The 21,516-nt window shown below is 53.4% G+C and overlaps 6 protein-coding genes across 6 annotated transcripts; 3 read left to right on the top strand and 3 right to left on the bottom strand.

Annotated features, from left to right (window-relative positions):
• Nucleotides 1-3,320: 3,320 nt before the first annotated feature.
• On the top strand, nucleotides 3,321-7,569 carry JN550_006192 (uncharacterized protein; the record flags this gene model as incomplete). Its single annotated transcript, XM_049317904.1, has 9 exons — nucleotides 3,321-3,585; nucleotides 3,669-3,788; nucleotides 3,841-3,902; nucleotides 3,968-4,764; nucleotides 4,929-5,302; nucleotides 5,370-5,426; nucleotides 5,475-6,079; nucleotides 6,145-6,580; nucleotides 6,659-7,569. 9 exons carry the CDS (start codon nucleotides 3,321-3,323, stop codon nucleotides 7,567-7,569), a joined length of 3,627 nt encoding a protein of 1,208 aa, XP_049171752.1.
• Nucleotides 7,570-8,706: 1,137 nt separating this feature from the next.
• On the bottom strand, nucleotides 8,707-9,596 carry JN550_006191 (uncharacterized protein; the record flags this gene model as incomplete). The annotated part of the gene is made up of 4 exons (XM_049317903.1): nucleotides 8,707-8,837; nucleotides 8,895-9,369; nucleotides 9,493-9,501; nucleotides 9,573-9,596. 4 exons carry the CDS (start codon nucleotides 9,594-9,596, stop codon nucleotides 8,707-8,709), a joined length of 639 nt encoding a protein of 212 aa, XP_049171751.1.
• Nucleotides 9,597-10,184: 588 nt separating this feature from the next.
• On the top strand, nucleotides 10,185-10,853 carry JN550_006190 (uncharacterized protein; the record flags this gene model as incomplete). The annotated part of the gene is made up of 3 exons (XM_049317902.1): nucleotides 10,185-10,187; nucleotides 10,255-10,393; nucleotides 10,477-10,853. The coding sequence occupies 3 exons, from the start codon at nucleotides 10,185-10,187 to the stop codon at nucleotides 10,851-10,853; spliced, it is 519 nt and encodes a 172-aa protein (XP_049171750.1).
• A 1,440-nt stretch (nucleotides 10,854-12,293) lies between these two features.
• Nucleotides 12,294-15,954, top strand: JN550_006189 (uncharacterized protein; the record flags this gene model as incomplete). The annotated part of the gene is made up of 2 exons (XM_049317901.1): nucleotides 12,294-15,584; nucleotides 15,634-15,954. The coding sequence occupies 2 exons, from the start codon at nucleotides 12,294-12,296 to the stop codon at nucleotides 15,952-15,954; spliced, it is 3,612 nt and encodes a 1,203-aa protein (XP_049171749.1).
• A 409-nt stretch (nucleotides 15,955-16,363) lies between these two features.
• JN550_006188 (uncharacterized protein) lies at nucleotides 16,364-18,320 on the bottom strand (the record flags this gene model as incomplete). Its single annotated transcript, XM_049317900.1, has 5 exons — nucleotides 16,364-16,737; nucleotides 16,883-17,660; nucleotides 17,742-17,786; nucleotides 17,849-18,127; nucleotides 18,183-18,320. 5 exons carry the CDS (start codon nucleotides 18,318-18,320, stop codon nucleotides 16,364-16,366), a joined length of 1,614 nt encoding a protein of 537 aa, XP_049171748.1.
• A 668-nt stretch (nucleotides 18,321-18,988) lies between these two features.
• On the bottom strand, nucleotides 18,989-20,661 carry JN550_006187 (uncharacterized protein; the record flags this gene model as incomplete). The annotated part of the gene is made up of 4 exons (XM_049317898.1): nucleotides 18,989-19,067; nucleotides 19,120-19,932; nucleotides 20,008-20,122; nucleotides 20,193-20,661. The coding sequence occupies 4 exons, from the start codon at nucleotides 20,659-20,661 to the stop codon at nucleotides 18,989-18,991; spliced, it is 1,476 nt and encodes a 491-aa protein (XP_049171747.1).
• Nucleotides 20,662-21,516: the final 855 nt, after the last annotated feature.

Genomic DNA, 21,516 nt, shown 5'->3' with positions numbered 1-21,516 from the left:
CGAGATAGGGGCTCGAATGGTAGGTGACATCTGGATAACACCGAGTACGGACTTGTGCAGAGCGGACGAGCGGAGTGCTGCTGACAGGCATACTCATCGCTGCTGTATTGTGCTCCTCGCCTCAGGTCAGAAGACGACCCGCGTCTAATCATACAGGCAACAAGTTCCCGCCTGAGCGCTGTCAGAGCCAATGGATGCGGGCGTCAGGATCTATTGCTGATCTGCAATAGCTGGTGTTTCGCCCACCCAGCTGGACCCCCACTCGCTCGCAGGCTGGCGTCCCATCGTCGCTGTTGCCCCAAGCTTCCTGCTCGAAGGGTCGCATAGTATGTATGTAGCCTTGTAGCTTATCTATAGAATTTGATTTGGGTGGCAGGGAAACGGGCTCTTTCTTTTACCTTGGCGTTTGACTCATCAGACCCTACCGGCGTCAATGACGGTTTCGACCAGCCTGGCCCCGGTGGACCTCGATGACGGTAAAACAGACGTGAGGAACCACCCTTCCCAGAAAATGTCTCAAGCACACTCACAATTTCGTCTCTCGTCCGCGGCTGCCGAAGTCGGCCAAGAAATGCTCTGCAGTCCGTGGGTGTATCACGAAACGAAACGACCGAATTAGTTCCTGGCTCAGGCTGGGGGAAGGGGGAGACAAGGGGGGGCGGTGAGAGCGGGTTGGCATCCCACGAAAGGTCTCACACGCGAAGCAGCAGCAGCAACAGCACACAAGGCAAGCCCAGTGCGTGCGAGTCAGCCAAAGCGACCGCGGGTCGCGCCGCGTGCAACGCAGGCCAAGGATTGATCATACATCTGCATGCTTGAGGAGATCACTTGGCAGGCGAAGTTGTGACGACGCTGAAGACGCGAGCGGTCTCGAAGAAGTGGACTGGGCTATGTGAACTTGGGATTAAGGCCGGGCGAGCCATTGTTATATCGCCGCCTTGGCCCGAATACTACAAACTGCTAATTCCGTACACTGAGCCTCTCTATTTCCCAAAACGGGGCCCCGGTCCAACTTTCCAAGGGCTCTGCGCTTTGCTTGTGTGTCACATGGCCAAGAGATGGCTGCAGATTACAATGGATTGAGAGATGGCCCACCCTCCGTTTCCGTTTCACGGGCATACGGGCATGCGGGAATACTCCTCTAAGCAGGTTGTAATGAAATCTTCCAGATGAATACCAAGGCTTGTCATTGAACGTCCCCGCTTTCTCTTTCGCGCCCCGTCAGGTAGACAAGTCTACCTGGGTCCGGGAGCTGGTCCGCTGAAGGCGCTCGTGGTTGGTGGTGGTGGTGGTTTGCGACCGGCTATCCACCCGTGACCTCGGCTCAGCCGCATAGGCGTCGGACGGGCTTCCTCGCATTGTCGGGGAAGTGAACGACGAGACGTCGCGCGAAGCTCGGGAACCTGGTGTACATTGGATAGCATGGCCAGCCCTAACTGCTAACCTAGGTTAAGAGGAGGGATTCTCCAAACTCTCCAACTTGTTATAACCGAAATTCTCGTCAAGACGAGAAAGCGTCGGGTCGGTCGCCTGCTTGCTTGGTCGAATCACTGGAATAGGGAAGTACCCTGGACTCTGGTTGAAGCGCTTCAATGCCGTTGGCCAGACGAGGTTGTGGTCAGGCCCATTAGGGAAATCCATTGACTGCAATTGGCCAATGTGTATGTGTGCCTGTGCATGCAGGGGCGCGTCTATCGTCGGTACTCTCTATTGTATGACCGCCACATGCCGCTACTTACTTGATCGTCACCATGGGTTGCACCAAGCCCAGCAGCCGGTGCGTTCTGCCCAGCAACCTGACAGGTTTCCGCGATTGAACCAGTGTCGCGGAATGGACGGGGAGATCTCAGCTAATAATACAAGGGAAAAGAGGGTCTGTCTGGCGAGGAATTCGGGCCAATTCAACGTTTGGACTGTGAAACTATATCTTGGCCGCCATGCATCTGATGGGCGTTACTGCTGTCTGCTATGTTGACCCCGCCATCCTCCCCACGCGAAAAAAAGAAAATTGGACAAAAAAAAAGAAGAGTCAGAAGCTCCCCCGCGATCGCAATTGGAAATGACCCAGCTTCGGGATGCATCTCCGAACTCGACGTCTATAACCTTGTCGGACTAGTGACTAGGCCAATGTACCGCGTGGTGTATGGTCTATGCAATCCCGAGCAAGCGGGATGCCAGTGTGCAGATGATGGGCCGGCTCAACAATCCTTCACCGTGCAAGATAGCCCGGGTGGTTGCTTCTGGGGACCACCGGGCAACCAGCAGTATGCTGGGGATGTCTCAGATTGCTTGGCCACCACAGCCCGGTGCTGCTGCTGGCTATAGTGTAGTTATGAAAGGCGGGCAGAAGAAGGTATGCTATCGGCGAGGCAAGGTTGGTGTTTTGGAAGCCAGCCTCTTCCAAAACAGGGCCCCATAGTTTTAGTGCCTATGGCCTGGCAGATCTGTAGCTACCAAGACTCTGGAAGCTCTGTGTCAAACAGGGATGGTAAGAGCTTAGGTACGTCTGCTCGATAGGAGGAAATCCCCTCAACCCTCCGGTACTGGATCCCCACGGCCCTCGGCGCGGTCAGCATGCTGCATCATGTAGTACCTACATGGGCATGGCTACTCTGCGAGGGGACTAGCAGCCCTCTCCTTGCTCGTTGCTGCTCCTGGATCAGAAGCTAGCCGCAGGCCATAAGACCCCTTCGGTCCCCCCCTTCGTCCTTCCCTCTCACCGATCCCCAATCACCTATTCCCATCTCATCCCGTACGCTTGCGTAATACCATTATCAGACCGGGCGCACATCTACACCCGTTGTCGGCCTGTTTCGCGTGTGTGTGTTTGTGTGTGTGGTTGCTGCTCCTCCTTCGAGCCCGTGGGTGCTCGTTGACTGACTAGAAAAAGAGTCTCGCCTGCCCACCCCACGTTCCTGTGCCTACAGGTACCCCTACCTTGCCCTGCCTTACCTTGTCGATAAGCTACAGACAGCTTTTAGCTGCTGTTACGTCAGACGAGACACAAAGCCCCCGGGAGCTCGAGCACACACACCTTCCTGTCCCTTTGGCTGAGCCAAACACAAGCCCGCGACTCACTCAACCCCGCCAAATCCAGCCCGGGTAGATAATAGTCGAGACGAGCTCAACGAAACCGCCGTTGCCCGTCCCTGACTATTTTCCCACCCTCCAGCTCCCCCAATTCCACCTTGTCCGGAGCTTGAGGACCCTCGCATTCACTCCATCTTCGTTCGGGTTTTCCCTCTTTTTATCTCACCTCCTCTTCTCCCGTCCCTAGCTAGCTTTGTCCGTTTAGCTTCGGAAACGCCCCGGACGACAAGATGGCGGACATACCAAACATCAAGGACCTCATCGCGGCCAAGGACGCCGCCGTCGACGAGGATGTCTTCGAGGAGGGCATGGCCCCCAAGGAGGCCCAGACCGTCCACCACATCCGCGCCAACAGCTCCATCATGCAGCTGAAGAAGCTGCTCGTGGCCAACCGTGGCGAGATCCCCATCCGTATCTTCAGAACCGCTCACGAGCTGTCCCTCCACACAATCGCCGTCTTCAGTTACGAGGACCGGCTGAGCATGCACAGACAGAGTACGTTATCTCTCCTCATACCCGGAATCCGATCGGGCTTGGTATAATGTGACGTGCGATTTGAAGCTAATTGATCTCTGCAGAGGCCGATGAGGCATATGTCATTGGAAAGCGTGGCCAGTATACGCCAGTGGGTGCTTATCTGGCGGGCGATGAGATCATCAAGATCGCCGTTGAGCACGGTGCACAGATGATCCACCCAGGTAACTAAACCATTCGCACATGCACTGAAGCAGTAACTAACATAGACTCGAGGTTACGGTTTCTTATCTGAGAACGCCACCTTTGCACGAAACGTTGAGAAGGCCGGCCTCATTGTATGTATCTGCTACATTATTCAATGCTCGAAGATTCAAAAGCTAATCAGTGAATCTCTGTACAGTTCGTCGGTCCCTCACCCGATGTCATTGACTCGCTCGGTGACAAGGTCTCTGCCCGAAAGCTTGCTATCGCTGCTCAAGTCCCCGTTGTGCCCGGAACCGAAGGCGCAGTTGAAACGTTTGAAGCTGTCAAGAGCTTCACCGATGAATATGGGTTCCCCATCATCATCAAGGCTGCCTACGGAGGTGGTGGTCGTGGTATGAGAGTTGTGCGAGACCAGGCTAGCCTGAAGGAGTCGTTCGAGAGAGCTACCTCTGAGGCAAAGACTGCTTTTGGCAACGGCACAGTCTTCGTCGAGCGATTCCTGGACAAGCCCAAGCACATTGAGGTCCAGCTCCTTGGTGACAACCACGGAAACATTGTGCATCTTTTTGAGCGTGACTGCTCGGTCCAGCGCAGACATCAGAAGGTCGTTGAGATTGCACCTGCAAAGGATCTGCCGGTCGCGACCCGCGATGCCATCTTGGCTGATGCCGTCAAGCTCGCCAAGTCGGTCAATTACAGAAACGCGGGTACCGCCGAGTTCTTGGTGGATCAGCAGAACCGCTATTACTTCATTGAGATCAACCCGCGTATCCAGGTCGAACACACCATTACCGAAGAGATCACCGGCATTGATATTGTAGCCGCACAGATCCAGATCGCTGCCGGTGCTACCCTGGCACAGCTCGGTCTGACCCAGGACAGAATTTCTACCCGAGGCTTCGCTATCCAATGCCGAATTACGACCGAGGACCCCTCCAAGGCCTTCCAGCCTGATACTGGCAAGATCGAGGTATACCGATCCGCCGGTGGCAAGTAAGTAACTCCGAACATCCCGCATTGTCAATTCTCTTGTGATCTTGTGGAAATGTGAGGTTCAGCAGGGAGGGGCTAGAGGCGCCCCAACCTTCGATATCCTTCTCAGGGACAACCAAGCTGCTTTATAGAATGAGTCGCTAACATTTTCCTCCTCACTTCAGCGGTGTCAGATTGGACGGTGGAAATGGATTCGCCGGCGCGGTTATCACACCGTACTACGACTCCATGTTGGTCAAGTGCACATGTCTGGGCTCCACCTACGAGATCGCACGTCGCAAGATGCTGCGAGCTCTTGTCGAGTTCCGTATCCGTGGTGTAAAGACAAACATTCCTTTCCTCGCATCGCTGCTGACTCACCCCACATTCATTGACGGCAACTGCTGGACCACCTTCATCGATGACACTCCTCAGCTCTTCGATCTCATTGGTTCCCAGAACCGCGCCCAGAAGCTCCTTGCTTACCTTGGAGACATAGCTGTCAACGGAAGCAGCATTGCCGGCCAGGTTGGAGAGCCCAAATTTAAGGGTGAAATAAGTATGAGCTCCCAATATCTCTCAATTGTCAGATTTTGCGGTCCAGCCGTTGTCTGCTTTCGTTGTAGACGGAACCAAGTGGCGTTCGAGTTTGACTGCCGACATATCTATCACAGACATTGTCGGTATGTTCATATAATCAAGAAAAGATAGCTAACCGTGTCTCTTCTTAGTCCTGCCCGATCTCCTTAACGAAGACGGCTCCAAGTTGGATGTCTCTCAGCCATGCACCAAGGGCTGGAGGCAGATCCTACTCGAACAGGGACCCAAGGGCTTTGCCAAGGCTGTCCGTGAATACAAGGGCACCCTGCTCATGGACACCACCTGGCGTGATGCTCACCAGTCGCTGCTGGCTACTCGTGTCCGAACCGTCGACCTGCTGGGTATTGCGAAGGAGACCAGCCATGCTCTCTCCAACTTGTACAGTCTAGAGTGTTGGGGTGGTGCCACTTTCGATGTGGCCATGCGCTTCCTCTACGAAGACCCCTGGGAGCGCCTTCGCAAGATGCGCAAGCTCGTACCCAATATCCCCTTCCAGATGTTGCTGCGAGGTGCCAACGGTGTTGCATACGCCTCGTTGCCTGACAATGCCATCTACCACTTTGTCAAACAGGCCAAGGAGAACGGCGTTGACATCTTCCGTGTCTTTGATGCACTTAACGACATCGACCAGCTCGAAGTCGGTATCAAGGCTGTCCAGGCGGCTGGAGGTGTTGCGGAAGGAACAGTGTGCTACTCAGGAGACATGTTGAACCCAAAGAAGAAGTACAATCTCGAGGTCAGAAAACACTCTTTTGTTCACTTTTCCCCATCTGGAAATACTAACCTGTATTTGTCGTATAGTACTACTTGAGTCTCGTCGACAAGCTGGTCGCTCTTGACATCGATATCCTCGGTATCAAGGATATGGCTGGTGTTTTGAAGCCACATGCAGCTACTCTACTGATCGGTGGCATACGGAAGAAATTCCCACAACTTCCAATTCACGTTCACACACACGACTCTGCTGGCACTGGTGTCGCGTCCATGGTCGCCTGTGCCCAGGCTGGCGCTGATGCTGTCGATGCCGCCACTGACAGTTTGTCCGGCATGACTTCGCAGCCCAGCATCAATGCCATCATCGCTTCGCTCGAGGGTAGCGAGCACGATCCCGGCTTGAACCCCGCTCACGTTCGTGCGCTCGATGCATACTGGGCTCAACTGCGTCTGCTCTACTCGCCATTCGAGGCTCACCTCTCCGGTCCCGACCCCGAGGTCTATGAGCATGAGATTCCTGGTGGTACGTAAACCCCCCACGACACACAGAGATTTTGTACTGACTTACTTCAATGCCAATTAACCAACATGATGTTCCAAGCTCAGCAGCTTGGTCTTGGTTCGCAGTGGGCCGAGACCAAGAAGGCTTACGAGCATGCCAACGACCTCCTGGGTGACATTGTCAAGGTCACTCCCACCTCCAAGGTTGTCGGTGACCTTGCCCAGTTCATGGTGTCCAACAAGCTCTCCCCGCAAGACGTCATTGACAGAGCAGAGGAACTTGACTTCCCTGGCTCTGTGTACGAATTCCTGGAGGGCATGATGGGTCAGCCTTACGGCGGGTTCCCCGAGCCTCTGCGCTCCAAGGCTCTCCGCAACCGTCGCAAGTTCGACAAGCGACCGGGTCTGTACCTGGACCCTGTTGACATGAAGAAGGTGCGCACAGAGCTTGGCCAGAAGTGGGGACAGGTCACCGAGTGCGACCTGGCTTCGTACCTCATGTACCCCAAGGTCTACGATGACTACAAGAAGTTCACCCAGAAGTACGGCGACTTGTCTGTACTGCCTACCAAGTACTTCCTCTCCAGGCCTGAGATCGGCGAGGAGTTCCACGTCGAGCTGGAGAAGGGCAAGGTGCTGATCCTGAAGCTTCTGGCGGTCGGTCCGCTCTCCGAGAACACTGGTCAGCGAGAGGTGTTCTACGAGATGAACGGTGAAGTCCGCCAGGTCACGGTAGACGACAAGAAGGCTTCAGTTGAGAATGTGTCGCGACCCAAGGCCGACCCTGGCGACAGCTCGCAGGTTGGTGCCCCCATGGCTGGTGTCTTGGTTGAGCTGCGCGTCCACGAGAACTCTGAGGTCAAGAAGGGCGACCCTCTCGCCGTTCTGAGTGCCATGAAGATGGAGATGGTCATCAGCGCACCTCACAACGGCAAGGTCTCGAGCTTGCAAGTCAAGGAGGGTGACAGCGTGGACGGCAGTGACCTGGTCTGCAAGATTGTCAAGGGTTGAGCAAGTTCTCCAGACTGGGTTGTACGGTTTGATTGACGATAGACTGATTATGGGCGCTCACTGCAAACGAGACGATTGATGAATTCCAGACTGGGAAGGGAACGGGGCAAAATCGGTAGCAAGTAGTGAATATGACTTGGTAGTACCTTTTATGATTATTCAATACGTCTTTGTACTTCTACAAGCCGTGACGAAGATGACTGAATACTACGAGAAAATGGTAATCCGAGTTCTAGTAAGCTGTCAAGCGACCGTCGTGATGACCTCAGGGAGTTCGACATAGGAGTAAGTCGAGTGTTCTGATGCGGTTTTGCCTTCCGTATCCGGTGTAATAGCTGTTGGCACAGTATCGTATAAGCAGAGACTCGACGTACATCCCATTGGCCGTCTTCAGGATCCGATCATCTGATGTTTGCAATGCGCCAGTTATCTGCTTTGACCCTTGTGTGGTCATTGTATGCTGCCATGGATTGACCCGTGGCGTGGTGGTTATTCACAATGACATGACAAAAGATCACTTTAGCTCTGCCTACACTCACACAGGTTTTTCAAGATGGATGTAGGATATAGCAAACCGCTCAAGCCATGCTGGTTGGTTTGGTGGATTGAGCTCGCAGTCCCCTTTCATCTGCAATGCAAGCCCATGCTCAAAACTGACCCAGAGGGGTGAACTAAAGTGGTTTAGTCCTTTTGATATTGATGCATCCGTGACCGACCTAGGTAGCTAGGTCAGTATCTCAGGTGGACGTTGAACAGCTAGACGGAGTACGGGGACTTGACTATCGAGGAACGCATGCGACTTGTCACAATCAAAAGGATATTGTCTTTGGGTAGACTTGGCCATGCACGAGCAATCAGGCCTTCATTTAATTGCTTGTTTTCTCCCTCATCTGCTTGATATTCTTGCTCAGAGTCTCCTTCTCCGGCTTCTGGATCGTGTGATCCAAGACGTGCCTCTGTCTAGGACCTAGCCTCGTGCCAGCTATACTCTGTGCAGCACTGGCCATCCGGCGATATGGCCGTCGCCGATTTCAGTTTCGATCCAGCCTCGTGGCGGCTGCGTCGTGCATTCCTTGATCCGCCTTGGAGTCGTATGAACATCCCATAGCTCTCATCTCCACCGTTAGCTACCTAAACCTATCTCCGTCCAGGAGGGTTGAAGCCTGGGGGAGGGCCACCGGGGAAGCCAGGCGGCGGCTGGAAGCCTCCCTGAGGAGGGAATCCAGCAGGGGGGAAACCACCTGGGGCAGGGAAGCCAGGGGCGGGAGCTAGTAAGCGGGTTAGACTATGAACATCGGAGGAGCTCAGGGAGGGGGATAACTCACGACCACCTCTGCCAGGACCGAAACCAGGTGCGCCAGGGAACTGCGGGGGAAACTGAGGAGGAGGAGCACCAGCACCGACGCCGGCAGCAGGGCCAGCCAAGCTCGCGGGCGCAGCTCCACGTCCAGCCGGACGAGAGACTCCGGGGCCGGATGTCAGGGCGGAGGTGAGACCGCCGGTCGTCGTCTTGCCCAGTCGGGTGCTAGGGTCTGCGGGAGGTGCCGACTCGACGGAGAGCGAGACGATCTGGGCGCCACGGACGATGGTGAGTCCCAGCGTGCGCTTCTCCTCGGTCTCGATGGTCTGGGTCTGGGGGGTGGATGCGCCGGGGGCGCCGGCGGGCTTGGCTGTCTTGCGCTTGAGCTTGCGGAACTCCTCCGTGTCGGCCAGGACGAGGTTCATATGCTTGTCGAAGGCCAGCATCTGGCCAGTCATCTGGCGCCCGTCCAAGAGCGTCACTCTCATCCGGTAGTTGATCTGGGAGAGCAAAGGTTAGTCGGTGAACAGCGAAGATGCGATGATATATGGGTTTGAGGTGCGCCGCGGCGGCGCATGGCCGTCGTCGAGATCGAGCACGCGCGAGGAGAGGGGAGTACGTACGTAACCGGCCTAGATATCACAAGTCGTGTCAGCCTGCATTGTCAACGTCGAGATACACGGAGCGGTGGCGGGGGACTCACCATCTTGCCTTGCTTGTTCGACATGATGGGCTGAGTTTGCTCCTTGAGGGAGCGACTCTTTCCTCTGGGGCTGTCTTTTCAAAAAATTTGATCTTGCTTGGAGCGAAGCCGCGGGTTCAGGGGGCCTCAGCGAGATCTCAATGGTGGGCTGATGCTGCGGGTTGGCAGATTGGTCCTCCAGAGATCGCGACTTTTGGTATGGAGAGGCGAGGTTCCCCGTCAATAAAAACGGTCCGGCGCGCAAGGCCAAGGCCAAGGCGAGGCAGCGAAACATTCACCTAGCGAGAAGGCTGAGAGCTGCCAGAGCTCGGGCCACACGCCCGTCCAATGGCAGCCGGCCCTCTGGAGCTCTTGACCAACTAGGCCAACCTGAGACTAGCCTCTCCGGCGCCCCTACTGTGGTACAATTCGTCCCCGACCCAAGAAATCCGTGCACGGGCCTCGCCCACAGCAGGGTAAGGAAACCCTCGAATTTTTGTCCCGCCGCGTGCGATTGATTGCCGCTCACTTTTGACCTTGGTGAACTTTTTCTACAGCCTCAACCCAGCCAACCAGCCAGCACCAACCAGTACAACCCATCTCCCACGGTTCCTACTAACAACCACAGCCAAGATGGTACGCGACGTCTCTGCGACCCCCCCGCGAAATCAATCACGGTGTGCTAACCTGCGTCATGGAACAGTCGGACAAGGCCCAGAACCCCATGAGGGAGCTCAAGATCCAGAAGCTCGTCCTCAACATCTCCGTCGGTGAATCTGGTGACAGATTGACCCGTGCCGCCAAGGTCTTGGAGCAGCTGTCCGGTCAGACTCCCGTTTACAGTAAGTCTTCCCAGTCGAACCCGCTTGCCTTCGTCTGTGGCACACCGGAAACCTTTGCTCACACGCCGTCCCCCTCCCACCAGGCAAGGCCCGCTACACCGTCCGTACCTTCGGTATCCGCCGTAACGAGAAGATCGCTGTCCACGTTACCGTCCGTGGCCCCAAGGCCGAGGAGATCCTCGAGCGTGGCCTCAAGGTCAAGGAGTACGAGCTCCGCAAGCGCAACTTCAGCGAGACCGGCAACTTCGGCTTCGGTATCAGCGAGCACATCGATCTCGGTATCAAGTACGACCCCGCCATCGGTATCTACGGCATGGACTTCTACTGCTGCATGACCCGCCCCGGTGAGCGTGTCAGCCGCCGCCGCCGCTGCAAGGGCAGAATCGGTGCTTCCCACCGCATCAACCGTGACGAGACCGTCAAGTGGTTCAAGTCGCGCTTCGACGGCATTGTCCGATAAACGCCTTCGCGCGCTCTACACGGATGCCAAGGGGAGAACAGGAACAGTGGATGAACCCAAAAGAACAAAAGGATAACTGAGGCTACGATAACGGCGTTGGCTGGATGGATTGATTTCTCTTTGATTCCAGGCGGAACCTGCCTTCATGTACATGGCGAGAGACCCATACACCTCCCTAGCATTGTCGACTCGGCCCCCCGTCGAGCTCGTCAGACTCAGCAGACTCTAATCAAGTCAGCTACGGCCTCAGAGACCGACCGGCACCATGCCGGCTTTTCTTTTGACTTACAGTCAGTCTTATAGTGCCGTATGAATGAATGCTATGATCTTGTGCCATTTGCTCGAGGCAGCAGACCTTCTGAACTGTCTGCGAATTGTACATGCGCCCAACCTGGTTTCCAGGATCAATCTTTGATCACGTCGAGTGCCATATGTCCGGGTCGGATATGGCTCTACCCCATGCTAGCACAGGCTGCTACAGCACGAGCAGCCCTCGTTGCGTTAGCTGGATGCATAACGCAGAACACCAGTGCACTTCAAAATGGCAGGTGCTCAAACAACATCCATGGGAAGCTCCATCTGTACCATGTGCGTTGGGTTCAATGATATTGGGTATATCAAGTTTCCTACGTACCATGCATTCGTGTCTTGTTGACAGACTGCGAAAGCGAACTGCAATCAAGGGCTTGAGAAGACATCTAGCTAGACTGAAACTGTTTTCAAGGAGTGGTGCTTCAGTTCCGATGCACGCGAAGCTCGTCTACTTCATGGTCACATGTGTCTATCAATAAGATATCACCAATACGCTGGCACAGGAATTGCCAAGTAATATGAGAATCTTCCTGACATCTACATCTTGCATTGCAGACGCGTGAAACTCACTTGCCATCGCTTCTTCTGGTTCATGTTCTGCAGACGAGCAAACACTGCTCCGTTCGTGCTAATAAGACTTTCCTCGTGACGTTATGCTAATTGGCCACAGCATACCTCTGGCCATCTTGACTGGCATCTGACAGCATTCAGGAATCACCTAGCATGTTATCATTCCATGAATTCCTTCTTGAAATATCGGTTTGTCAAGCTCGTGAGCTGTAGTGACGTCGCGCCTTGGGAAGGTACGCGGCAGGAAGTGCCTGCATGTCTTGACGAAGCTGTTCCTTCCTGTTGACCCAAGTGACAACGCCTTGAGCGTCCAAGCATTGGATGGAAACCTTCCAGCCTTCAGTTTGCCGTCTTTCAATGCGCGCTTCACATTTGATGTTTGGTCGATTTTACGTGCGAGTACTGTACACAGCGCAAGACGTTCGTATCGAGATCCTTGAGGCTTGACTCCTCCATCTCAAAACGTCTGAGAGGCAATCTGCATCTAGTTCCTCTTCATTTTCCTCCATCATCTCCAGCCAGACCTCTCGGGGGCTGCCGCTCGGCTAGGCAGCTACCATGCCCCCCAAGAGGCAGGCCACGCATATGTCGCTGGTCAAGAGTCCAGGTGGAAGCGTCAGATTGTCCCAGCAGGCGGTCTCTACCCTGTCGACACAGACGAACCCTCGCTCTAGCAGCCCAGGTTCTTCAATCAAGTTCGGCGGCGACAAGTCGGACACGTCGATGGGACACAACCCTTCCGACGACCTAGATGAAAGCGAAGCTGAAATCCGAGTCGGAGGTTACACTTCGTCGACGAAGGCAGCACCAACTACCGACTCATCTCCCGGAGCGCGTTCCAACAACACTTGGACACTTGACGCCATAACTCTTGAAGACACCATGCCCATTCCCCAGGAAGTTCCCGATATGGCTGCTCTACGTTCAACACCACCCAGTTTCTTGCGCGATGGAATTGAAGAAATGCGATCACCCGAGGAGATACTAGACATTGAGCAGCAACGCAGCTTTCAGGCCGAAAATGAAGCCGATGGAGATGCTGCCAATATGGAAGAAGACAACGAATATGCCAGTCTTGAGGAGGAAGATGTCGATATCAGCGACTACCAGGATGACTCTGAAGCCAGAAGTGAGGGTGAGGAATCGTATCACCCAAGCAAGGCTGAAGCCACACGTTCCAAGAAGGGCGTTACGAGCAAAGCAGTGGCACCAAGACAGGCAAAGAAAGCTGCCACAACTACCAAGCCAAAGGGCGCGACCAAAAGGCCAGTTGCTCGAAACACACGTGCAGGTAAGACACCTGCACGGCAGAATTCAGATGAAGATGGCAGTGTTGACAATAAGGGGGCAGCACCAGGACCGAATATGGCCAGAAAAATCTACCAAAAGCGAGCAGTAAACGTGACTGTCGAGAAAGTTGTCCCTTCTACACAAGCGCAGGATGGCGCTCGCACCAAGACTTCGGCCAGGAGAGCGGCAAAAAAATCTTTTCTTGACGACGCCGATGAAATCTTAGCCGAGGATTCACAATTGGCAGCGGCGAAAGCAGCAGCCGAAGCACATACAGCCTCGAAAAGTACTGGGAACTGGGCGCCTGAAAGCAAGCAACATAATTCAGTACAATGCTCCAAAGTCCCTGATTCAGAACATAAAACGAAGACAATTGATGGCAGACCAGATGACGTCTATGATATCGAACTCTCACCAGACCCTCCTAAATCTCGATCGCAGCCAGGCGAGCTACCGACCAAGGCCCCAGCCAATAAGCGTGCTCAAAAACCCTCGGTGAATGATACTGCTCGTCCTACAAGAGGCGGTGGTCGAGCAGTTCGCGGAGGTCGTGGCGGTCGTGTATCCCGCGGACGACAAAAGTCACAACCCATGGCCCAGCTAGAAACCACGACGGAGGACTTGGAAGTAGAGGACTTGAAAGAGGCTGGGAATGAAGATCGCATTCCGTCGCCAAATTCAAAGAAGAAAAGGGGCCCTGCTGTGAATGGATCCAAGTCTCAGAAGGCGAGTGCAGCTGAACGACCCCCCGGGAAAGTCCAGTCCAAGCCAGATATTGTGCATTTCGATCCCCATGTCGGCGCGATGCGACCAGTACAGTCCGACGAGGATCAAGCCGCCGAAGATGAGCCCTTGCAAGGCTCCGATGCCCTCATGGATGATAATATCCAAGACGATGACGAGGGGCTGCAGATCGATGAAGAAGCCGAGTTCCAGCATAATAAAACCCTTTCCACCAGGGCAGATTCTCCTCAGGAAAACAGATCCCCTGCACCCCGGAAAGCTCCAGAGGACGCGCCTTCTAATATGTCAGGCAAACCATCGAACAAGCTCCCATTCCGAAGACGAAGATCAGCTCGAACTTCTCTCATAGACGATAAGACAGAATTTGTCGACGCAGATTCCTTGGAAGAGAAGAATTCAAACGATGAGTATCCCCTTGCGGGCAACAAGAGCAACACACCTGCAATTATGGAGGCGAATGCAGATGGGCAAGATTATCCAGAGATCAACGTAGAAAGTCCAAAAGCTCTCAAGCGCAAGCGAGGCCTCGCTGCAGATAATGAGAAGCCCTCGGAAGCGAAAAAGAGAAAGAAGCAATCTGAACACCAAGGCACTCCTGCTCGTCCATTAGAGAATGAGGCGCCAGCTGCACCACAGCCACAGAGGCAGATTTCAATAAGCAACACCGGTAGTCCAATCAAAGTCCCGGTTCTTCAACATCTACTAGATAAAGAAGGTCCAATTCCAGTTCAGCTCGACACTCAACCTCGAAAGGCATCAGAAACCGTTCAGATATCAGATGACAGCCCCTCGTCGGGAGATGCAAGCAGCGTTGGAGCTGACGCACCCACGCTAACTCTTCCAACGGACAATAATGGACATGTGAAATCGCGTCACGCTGCAGATTCAAACATTGGCCACATTGGCCATACTCTGCGTGAAAAGGTTGACAAAGCCTCTCAAGGATCGCATGCTAAGGAGAATACGCAAAAGCTTCCATCGGATTTCAACTATCCGCAGGTTAGAAGAACTAATCAACGACAGCCCCTGGCGGAGATTGAGCTACCGCCTTCCAATGGACAAGAAAAGGACGTTCTCCAGACGAGTAAGCCCAATGCCCAATTACAAATAGGCAACTCTGATAGATCTGCATTGAACCCGGTGGCCAATGGTCCTGTGCCTCAAGCCCACCACATACCCTTCCCATCGAATCAGGTTCTCTTCCAACAGATCCAGAGCAAGCAGCGGAACAATGACCTTGTGGGTGCTAAATTTTCTGGAAAAGAGCCATTAGACTCGGGCGAAGACCGACCAACTTATTCGCAACAGAATCATCAAAATGCCAACAATGATGTTTTTACCCATTACAATGCTGGTCCAAGTCGGCGAAACTTGTTCTATCCGTCTGACTTACCACACGAGGTTGAAGAACACACTGGCCATCAGTCATCACAATCTGCTCATCCACGATCGCAAGCATTTGAAAAGAGGTTGGCCGATGAACGACAATTTGCTCGTGCAAGCCATGCCCAGAAAAGCGAGGACAATGGTTCCTCCGGTGACAAGCTTCCCGGGTTTCGGATGGAGCGGGGAGATGTAATGGCGGACATGCATCCCAAATCACAAGTATTCGCCAATGGACTGTTACAATCTGAACAGTCACGCGACAACCACAGAATGGTCGGCGCATATGGACATTCTGGGACCTTTGACGTCGGTCGCTCGTACCGACACACCAAGGTCACTAATGAGGCCCACAATAGCCAACGCCGCTGGAAGACTGCAGTCGATGCTTCTTCACGTGGTCTGGCTGATACTATGCATGATATCACAGTCGTAAGTCTGTCAATCTCTTCAGAAATAATAGCACTGATGGTTAGTGTAGGTCATGCTGCGGCACTTGAGCTCGAAGGAAGATGCCATTGTCAAAGTTCCAGTGGAGTACAGACAAAACGGCAAAAAGATTATATCCAGTCTTCTCCAGCGACAGCACAAAGAACGCAAAAATACCTTTGACTCCTTTGAACAGGGTTGTCGCCGTCTCCTTCAAATTTACGATGATGCTTTCAAGGCAACAAAGGCCGCTAAGGAAGGCCTGTCTTCCAGGCGCATGCGCATTGTTGAGTTGGTAAAGCAAAAACAGGATCGCCTACTTACTGTTCAGCAAGTTATTCAGAAAGCGAGGGACGACATCAATAAGGCTTGAGCCCCAGTCGAATGGTAATATGAGCCCTTTTGTTACCGCTTCTGAGAGACCGAAACTGATGAGTAGACGATTGGCCAATGCTTCTTGCTCACTGATTCAACCCTGTTGTTCTTATAAGATTGGAACCATGAGAAAGACCGAACATGAGAAATCTACAGCGACCATGTCGTGGGATGTATTGCTCTAGCATCAAGTCAAGACACAAAGGAGCCAGCGTCGCTCGAAACTCCGAGCGTTAGTCTTAGCTACTTAATATAGTATCCGACGAGAGGTAATGAACAGTTATGAATGTAGCATCAATATATCTAATGGAAGCTGTGTATCATTACCAGTAAATGAATTAGATGCCTAGCTTTCCGAAGGTCAGATGTCTTGTCTGAAACTTTTTAGGGCTTGAAAATCTTGTTCTTTAAGCGATAGTACCTAGTTCCTCGTCTATGACGCCCTTCCCAGTTTCTACCAACGCATTTACCAGTCCCTTCACCGTTTCTGCCAAGGTCTGGCAGTTAACAACGACTCTAAAGAAGCTCCCCCTATTACCTGGTGCATAATCCACCATGAACCCCCGATCTACCAACGCCGTAATCATTGCCCGCGTGCGTCTTGTGTTCTCATCTATACCTGTTTGAACACCACCCGGTGTGTAGTAGAAGCATACTTGAAGGCATGGGGGCGGATTCGTCGACACGAGTTCGAAGTCGGGATGGTCTTGTATCATCGTCGCCAAAAGTCCAGCTACCGAGAAGGCATGGTTGATTTGTTTCTCGAATCCGTCTGCTCCATCTAAAGGAAGACAAGTTAGTAAGCAATCTTTTTTCTTCGGAATAAGAAAACCCTAGCAGTTAACACTGCTTGTCGTTTCTCTCTACTCCTTGCTAAAGGAAGGGAATTCGCGGCGATAAAGGCGTATGTATGTCCAACCACTTACAATATATCCAGCTCAGTGCCAGCTTCAGCGCATCCCCTCTGCGGCCACACTGCAATGTCAGATCCGCCAGGTCCCAGACATCTCTTTCAGCCGATTCACTGTGGAATAAGTACCCTGCAGGCAGCGTGTTTGCCCTGTGAAACACTGAAAGGTCGTTCGTCAGCAGGAACGAGCATGGCAGCGGAGTGCCCAACATTTTATGCGGATTGATCGTGAGACTATCCGCCAGCCCGGCGCCGTCTATCTTGTGTCTCTGCTGAGACGAGAAGGCCACAGGTCCGCCCCACGATGCGTCGACATGCAACCACAGACCGAACTCCTTACAGACGGCACTGATTTCGCAAATCGGGTCGAAGGCACCGAGCACGGTGGTGCCCGCGGTCGCGTTGACGTAGAAGGGCGTCTTGCCCTCCTGTATGGCGTGTAGCACCATACGGCGAAGAGCACCCGGGATCATGCGCCCCTCCGCATCGGCCGGCACAAGGACCACGCCCGTGCCGGCGGCGCCCAGCCCCATCGTGCTGGCGGCCTTCTCGATGCTGTAGTGAGAGTGCACGCTGGTGAATAGAACGAGCCTGCGCGGCCCGTTGCCGTCGCGCTTGGTGTCCGGGTACAGCGTGTTCCGCGCGATCACGAGCGACGTCATGTTCGACGCCGAGCCCCCTGGGCAGGTGATGCCGCCGGCGCGCGGGCCCGTGAAGCCCATGATGGACGCCAGGGCGCGGGCTGTGGTCTTCTCGACGATGGTGAGAGCGGGTGAGACGTGGCATACGTGGAGCTGGACGGCGGTGTTAGTGACATGGTCTGTCTGGTTGGGGAAAGTAAGGGGGGTTGTTCTCGCTGGCAAGGACCAACTTACGGCGGTGTTCAGTGTGGCAAGAATGAGCTCGGAGATCACTCCGACCTGCAAGAGACAGAATCGTCAGATAGATGTACCACTGCATCATTCCACGAAGAGCATCTTACCGGGTTCGTGCTTGCATATAGCTTATCCATGAACCCTTGATCCCACGTATTGACGCTGTTTTCCAGGAGCTCCTGGACTGTAGCTAGAAGCCCGTCCCGGCCTCTGCCCTCTCCTGGCAGCGAGAAGTCCAATCGCTTCACCAGCTTCTCGGGTTCCAGCCTCTCCACGAGCACGTTCGTACCTGGTGGGACACGACCCTGCCCAGCAGCTCTGCATTGCGCTGCGTCGTCTGCCTTTCTAACGAAAGGTATTATGAGTTGCTTGACCGAGTCTAGAAGCTGAGAGGTCATTAGCAATCTAGACATGGAGGAATGTATAGAAGGGCTTGGATACTTCTTCAAGCTCGCCTGCGCGATTGAGCTGGGCTTTCTTGTGGTGTGCCCCATTAACACCGTTGGTCGGTGGGGCTATCTTTGACGCCATTTGAACTGCCATTGATTCTCTCGGGGCCTCCTCTAACATGGTAAGCATGGTTACAACCCTGATTGCTGAAGCCTTTGAGATGCTGAATATCTGTTCAGATGTGTTTCGCGAGCGTAGATATTGGGGCAATCTCGGAGGCAACCCTTGAGGTGCAGCTGCATTATGCTCCTAACCCGATAAGGTCACTAACATTTCACGTAATGTGATGATGAGAAGCGCTCGTAATATTACTTTTGCGCGATTTCGACATGAATCCACTATCCTAATCGAGTCAGCTTGACATGGTGTCTGCCAATGCTCATATTTTGTGGTTGGAGGGGAGAGTGACGGCTTTTAAATTTAATCCAAGACGTTGTGCACCCAGCAGAGAACATAAGCCTGACGACTCTGCTGAGAAGTACATCAAACAACAGACGGATCATCACGATATATTCTCATAATCAGGGAAATCCAAAGTTGCACGGAGCTGTTTAGGATTCAATTTTCATGTGCTACATAGACCGTGTCTTGCTCAGATTGGGGGCACGAGATCAGATGAAAGACTACTAATTGATTTCCCAGGAGCTTCGTACTGCCACCACAAAATTGCATTTAATGTACATTTTGCAATCAAAGCAGAAGAGATTTTCCCTAAAAGATTCATGCTCAACTCCGTGCCCGTCATAGTGACTGCCGTTTGGGAAATGGAGGTTGGGGGACGAGTAAACCCAGTATCGCTACTGAGAAGTATAGCGCTGTTTGATTATAGAGTCGTACCCCAATACCGCCTCGAGTATAACCCGTAATCCGTTGCCACTAAATCCTTGCAGTTAGTTTCCAGCAGTCATACGTTTAGTGCTCCGCTTACCAATCTTCCTCACTCGTAAACTCCTCCGGTGCGTGACTGATGCCGTCTTTACTAGGCACGAATACCATGGAAGTTGGCACCTTTGTGGCCGTCAACGCGCTATCATGGCCGGCTAAAGAGATCATTTCGACGGAATTCTCTACGCCGACCACCTTTTCGGCAGCCCGTTTGGTGCAGGCCATAGCCTCGTCGTCCATCTTCACCGCAGGACTATGCCACGTCTTCGAGATCTCAACTCCGATGCCCACGTTCTCTTTCGTCAATCCATCTGTGCAGCTACGTAGTCGCGCTTCAAAGTCATCAAGTACCGCTTCAGATGGGTGGCGAAGGTCAATCGTAAAGATAACCTTTCCAGGCACGGTATTCGATGATGGCCTCTCCAGCTCAACCACACCCACCGTAGCCACGGCCTCGACCACGCGCGCCCTGGCATCCAGGAACAAGATAACCTTTGCCGCCGCAACCACGGCGTCGGCACGCTGGTGCATCGGTGCACCTCCTGCGTGCGCCCGCCTCCCGTTGATGCAGACGCGGTACCACCGTATGCCCTGGATGTTGGTGACGACGCCGATCTTCTTCCCCGTGTCCTGCAGAATGCGCCGCTGCTCGATATGCAGCTCAAAGTGCGCGCTTAGCTTGTTGGCCTCGCAGCTTGCGGGCACCGCGCCCAGATAGCCGATGCGTTCAAGCTCTTGGCGGAGTGTGCAGGATGCGCTCGGATTCGTATCGCGCAATGCGTAGGCGGCATGCAGAGGAGTATGGCCGGCCCAGACCGCAGAGCCGTTGCAGCCGGGTGCGAACCTCGCCCCTTCTCTGGTATCTTGTTAGCTGGGGCATTGAGGCGGTTGGATTCAGTCGGGTGATGGTCGGCTGGGCCTTGTTACCTACTCGTTTGTCCAGTCGATGGCAGCTATGGGTGCATAAGTTCGAATCCCCGAAGACTTGATTGACTTGAGTACTTCGAGTGCAGATAGGACGCCAAGTATACCATCATATCTGCCCCCTGAACATCGTGGCCCGCCGCAGTCAGCTTACCCCTCGCCCTGGTGCTAGTATTCATTATGGAGTCTTACCCGCAGGCTGAGTATCAAGATGGCTACCAATGCCAATGGGAGGCACATTGTTGTTTTCGCCTGGAAGTACTGCGAAGATGTTGCCCATCTGATCGATGTCGACCCTGCAGCCGAGTTGCTCTGCTTCATGAACAAAATAGTTTCTCACCTCTCTGTCCTCGTCGGATAGTGTTAGTCTAGCCATGCCGGTGCTGTCCGGAATAGCACCCCATTGTGCTGTATGGTGAATTTCATCCCACAAGCGCCGAGTGCCGGAAGGGGGAACGTGTATCTCGTGATTATCACTGAAACAAGTTCCCACTGGATGAGGGTCGCCAAGGACAGCTTTCGAGTGGCCATTAAGCTCCTGTCCGTGGTGAAAAACTAAATAGGGGTCTTTGATGTCCGTGTCCGGGGTCGACACAGAGCTTATCGACTCAGTTAGGGAGGAGTCGTGGCCTAGTTCATGTTCGATGGGAAGTTCTTCCATTGTCATAGATTGTCTTCGAGTGTACTGAGGCTGGGACTTCAACTGAAGAATCCTCGTAACCAACAGATAAGTCTAGTGTGCAACGAACTACTGTACTACCTTCTATGCTTCACCTTTTCATACGTTGCTCTTCCAAATCCAGCTCTTCGCAACTTTTGCCCAGCACCCCTGAACAGATCTCCCTGCCATGATGTGGCGGTTAGGCCTCCAATCAAAACTCTCAGTCACCCTTGACTAATAGTAATGCTAGCTGGCTGTATCCTGGAACTTTGGGCGACGCAAGGTCATCATGTTGCGGACGAACCGGATTATTCAAGTTTATGTGAGCCGAACTTTCAAGTTACTAAGCGGGACACTTTCAGGATGATGGAATAAATATGACCCAGGTCTTGAGGGGGGATTCCTCAATCTGCTATTAGGATGAGGTCACCTCTTATGTGATTATTTATCCTTCACAATGCCTACCTGGTTCAATGTCCTCAGAAGACAGGGTGTGACAGGGTTACAATCTAGTGCGCAAACTTCAGACCGTGGGTGAGCTCATCATGTAATTTGGACGTTACTTGTCCAATGCGGGCCGCATTCCAGTGAGTGACTCATTCATGTCTGATCTTGGAGGATCTGTGAGGAAGCGCGAACTTGTGTTCACAAGCCAGGTCATCACATGGTAGCTCCATGGGGCGCAGAATAAATGGATACCGTTCATGGGTAGCTACTCATGCCATCGTAGCTGCATCTGATATCGCGATCGCTTTGGAAGAAGCGAGAATTGAAGAAATGATTGAATTGGGTCGAAAATGAAGCTATCGCGACCGTCATCATCACCATGATCATGGTCGATATTTCACGGTCAAA

Source organism: Neoarthrinium moseri (assembly GCF_022829205.1).
Source record: "Neoarthrinium moseri strain CBS 164.80 chromosome Unknown scaffold21_Wmoseri_CBS_16480, whole genome shotgun sequence".
NCBI lineage: Eukaryota > Fungi > Ascomycota > Sordariomycetes > Amphisphaeriales > Apiosporaceae > Neoarthrinium > Neoarthrinium moseri.
The sequence above is the reverse complement of the archived record's forward strand: the minus strand, read 5'-3'. Positions and strand labels throughout refer to the sequence as shown.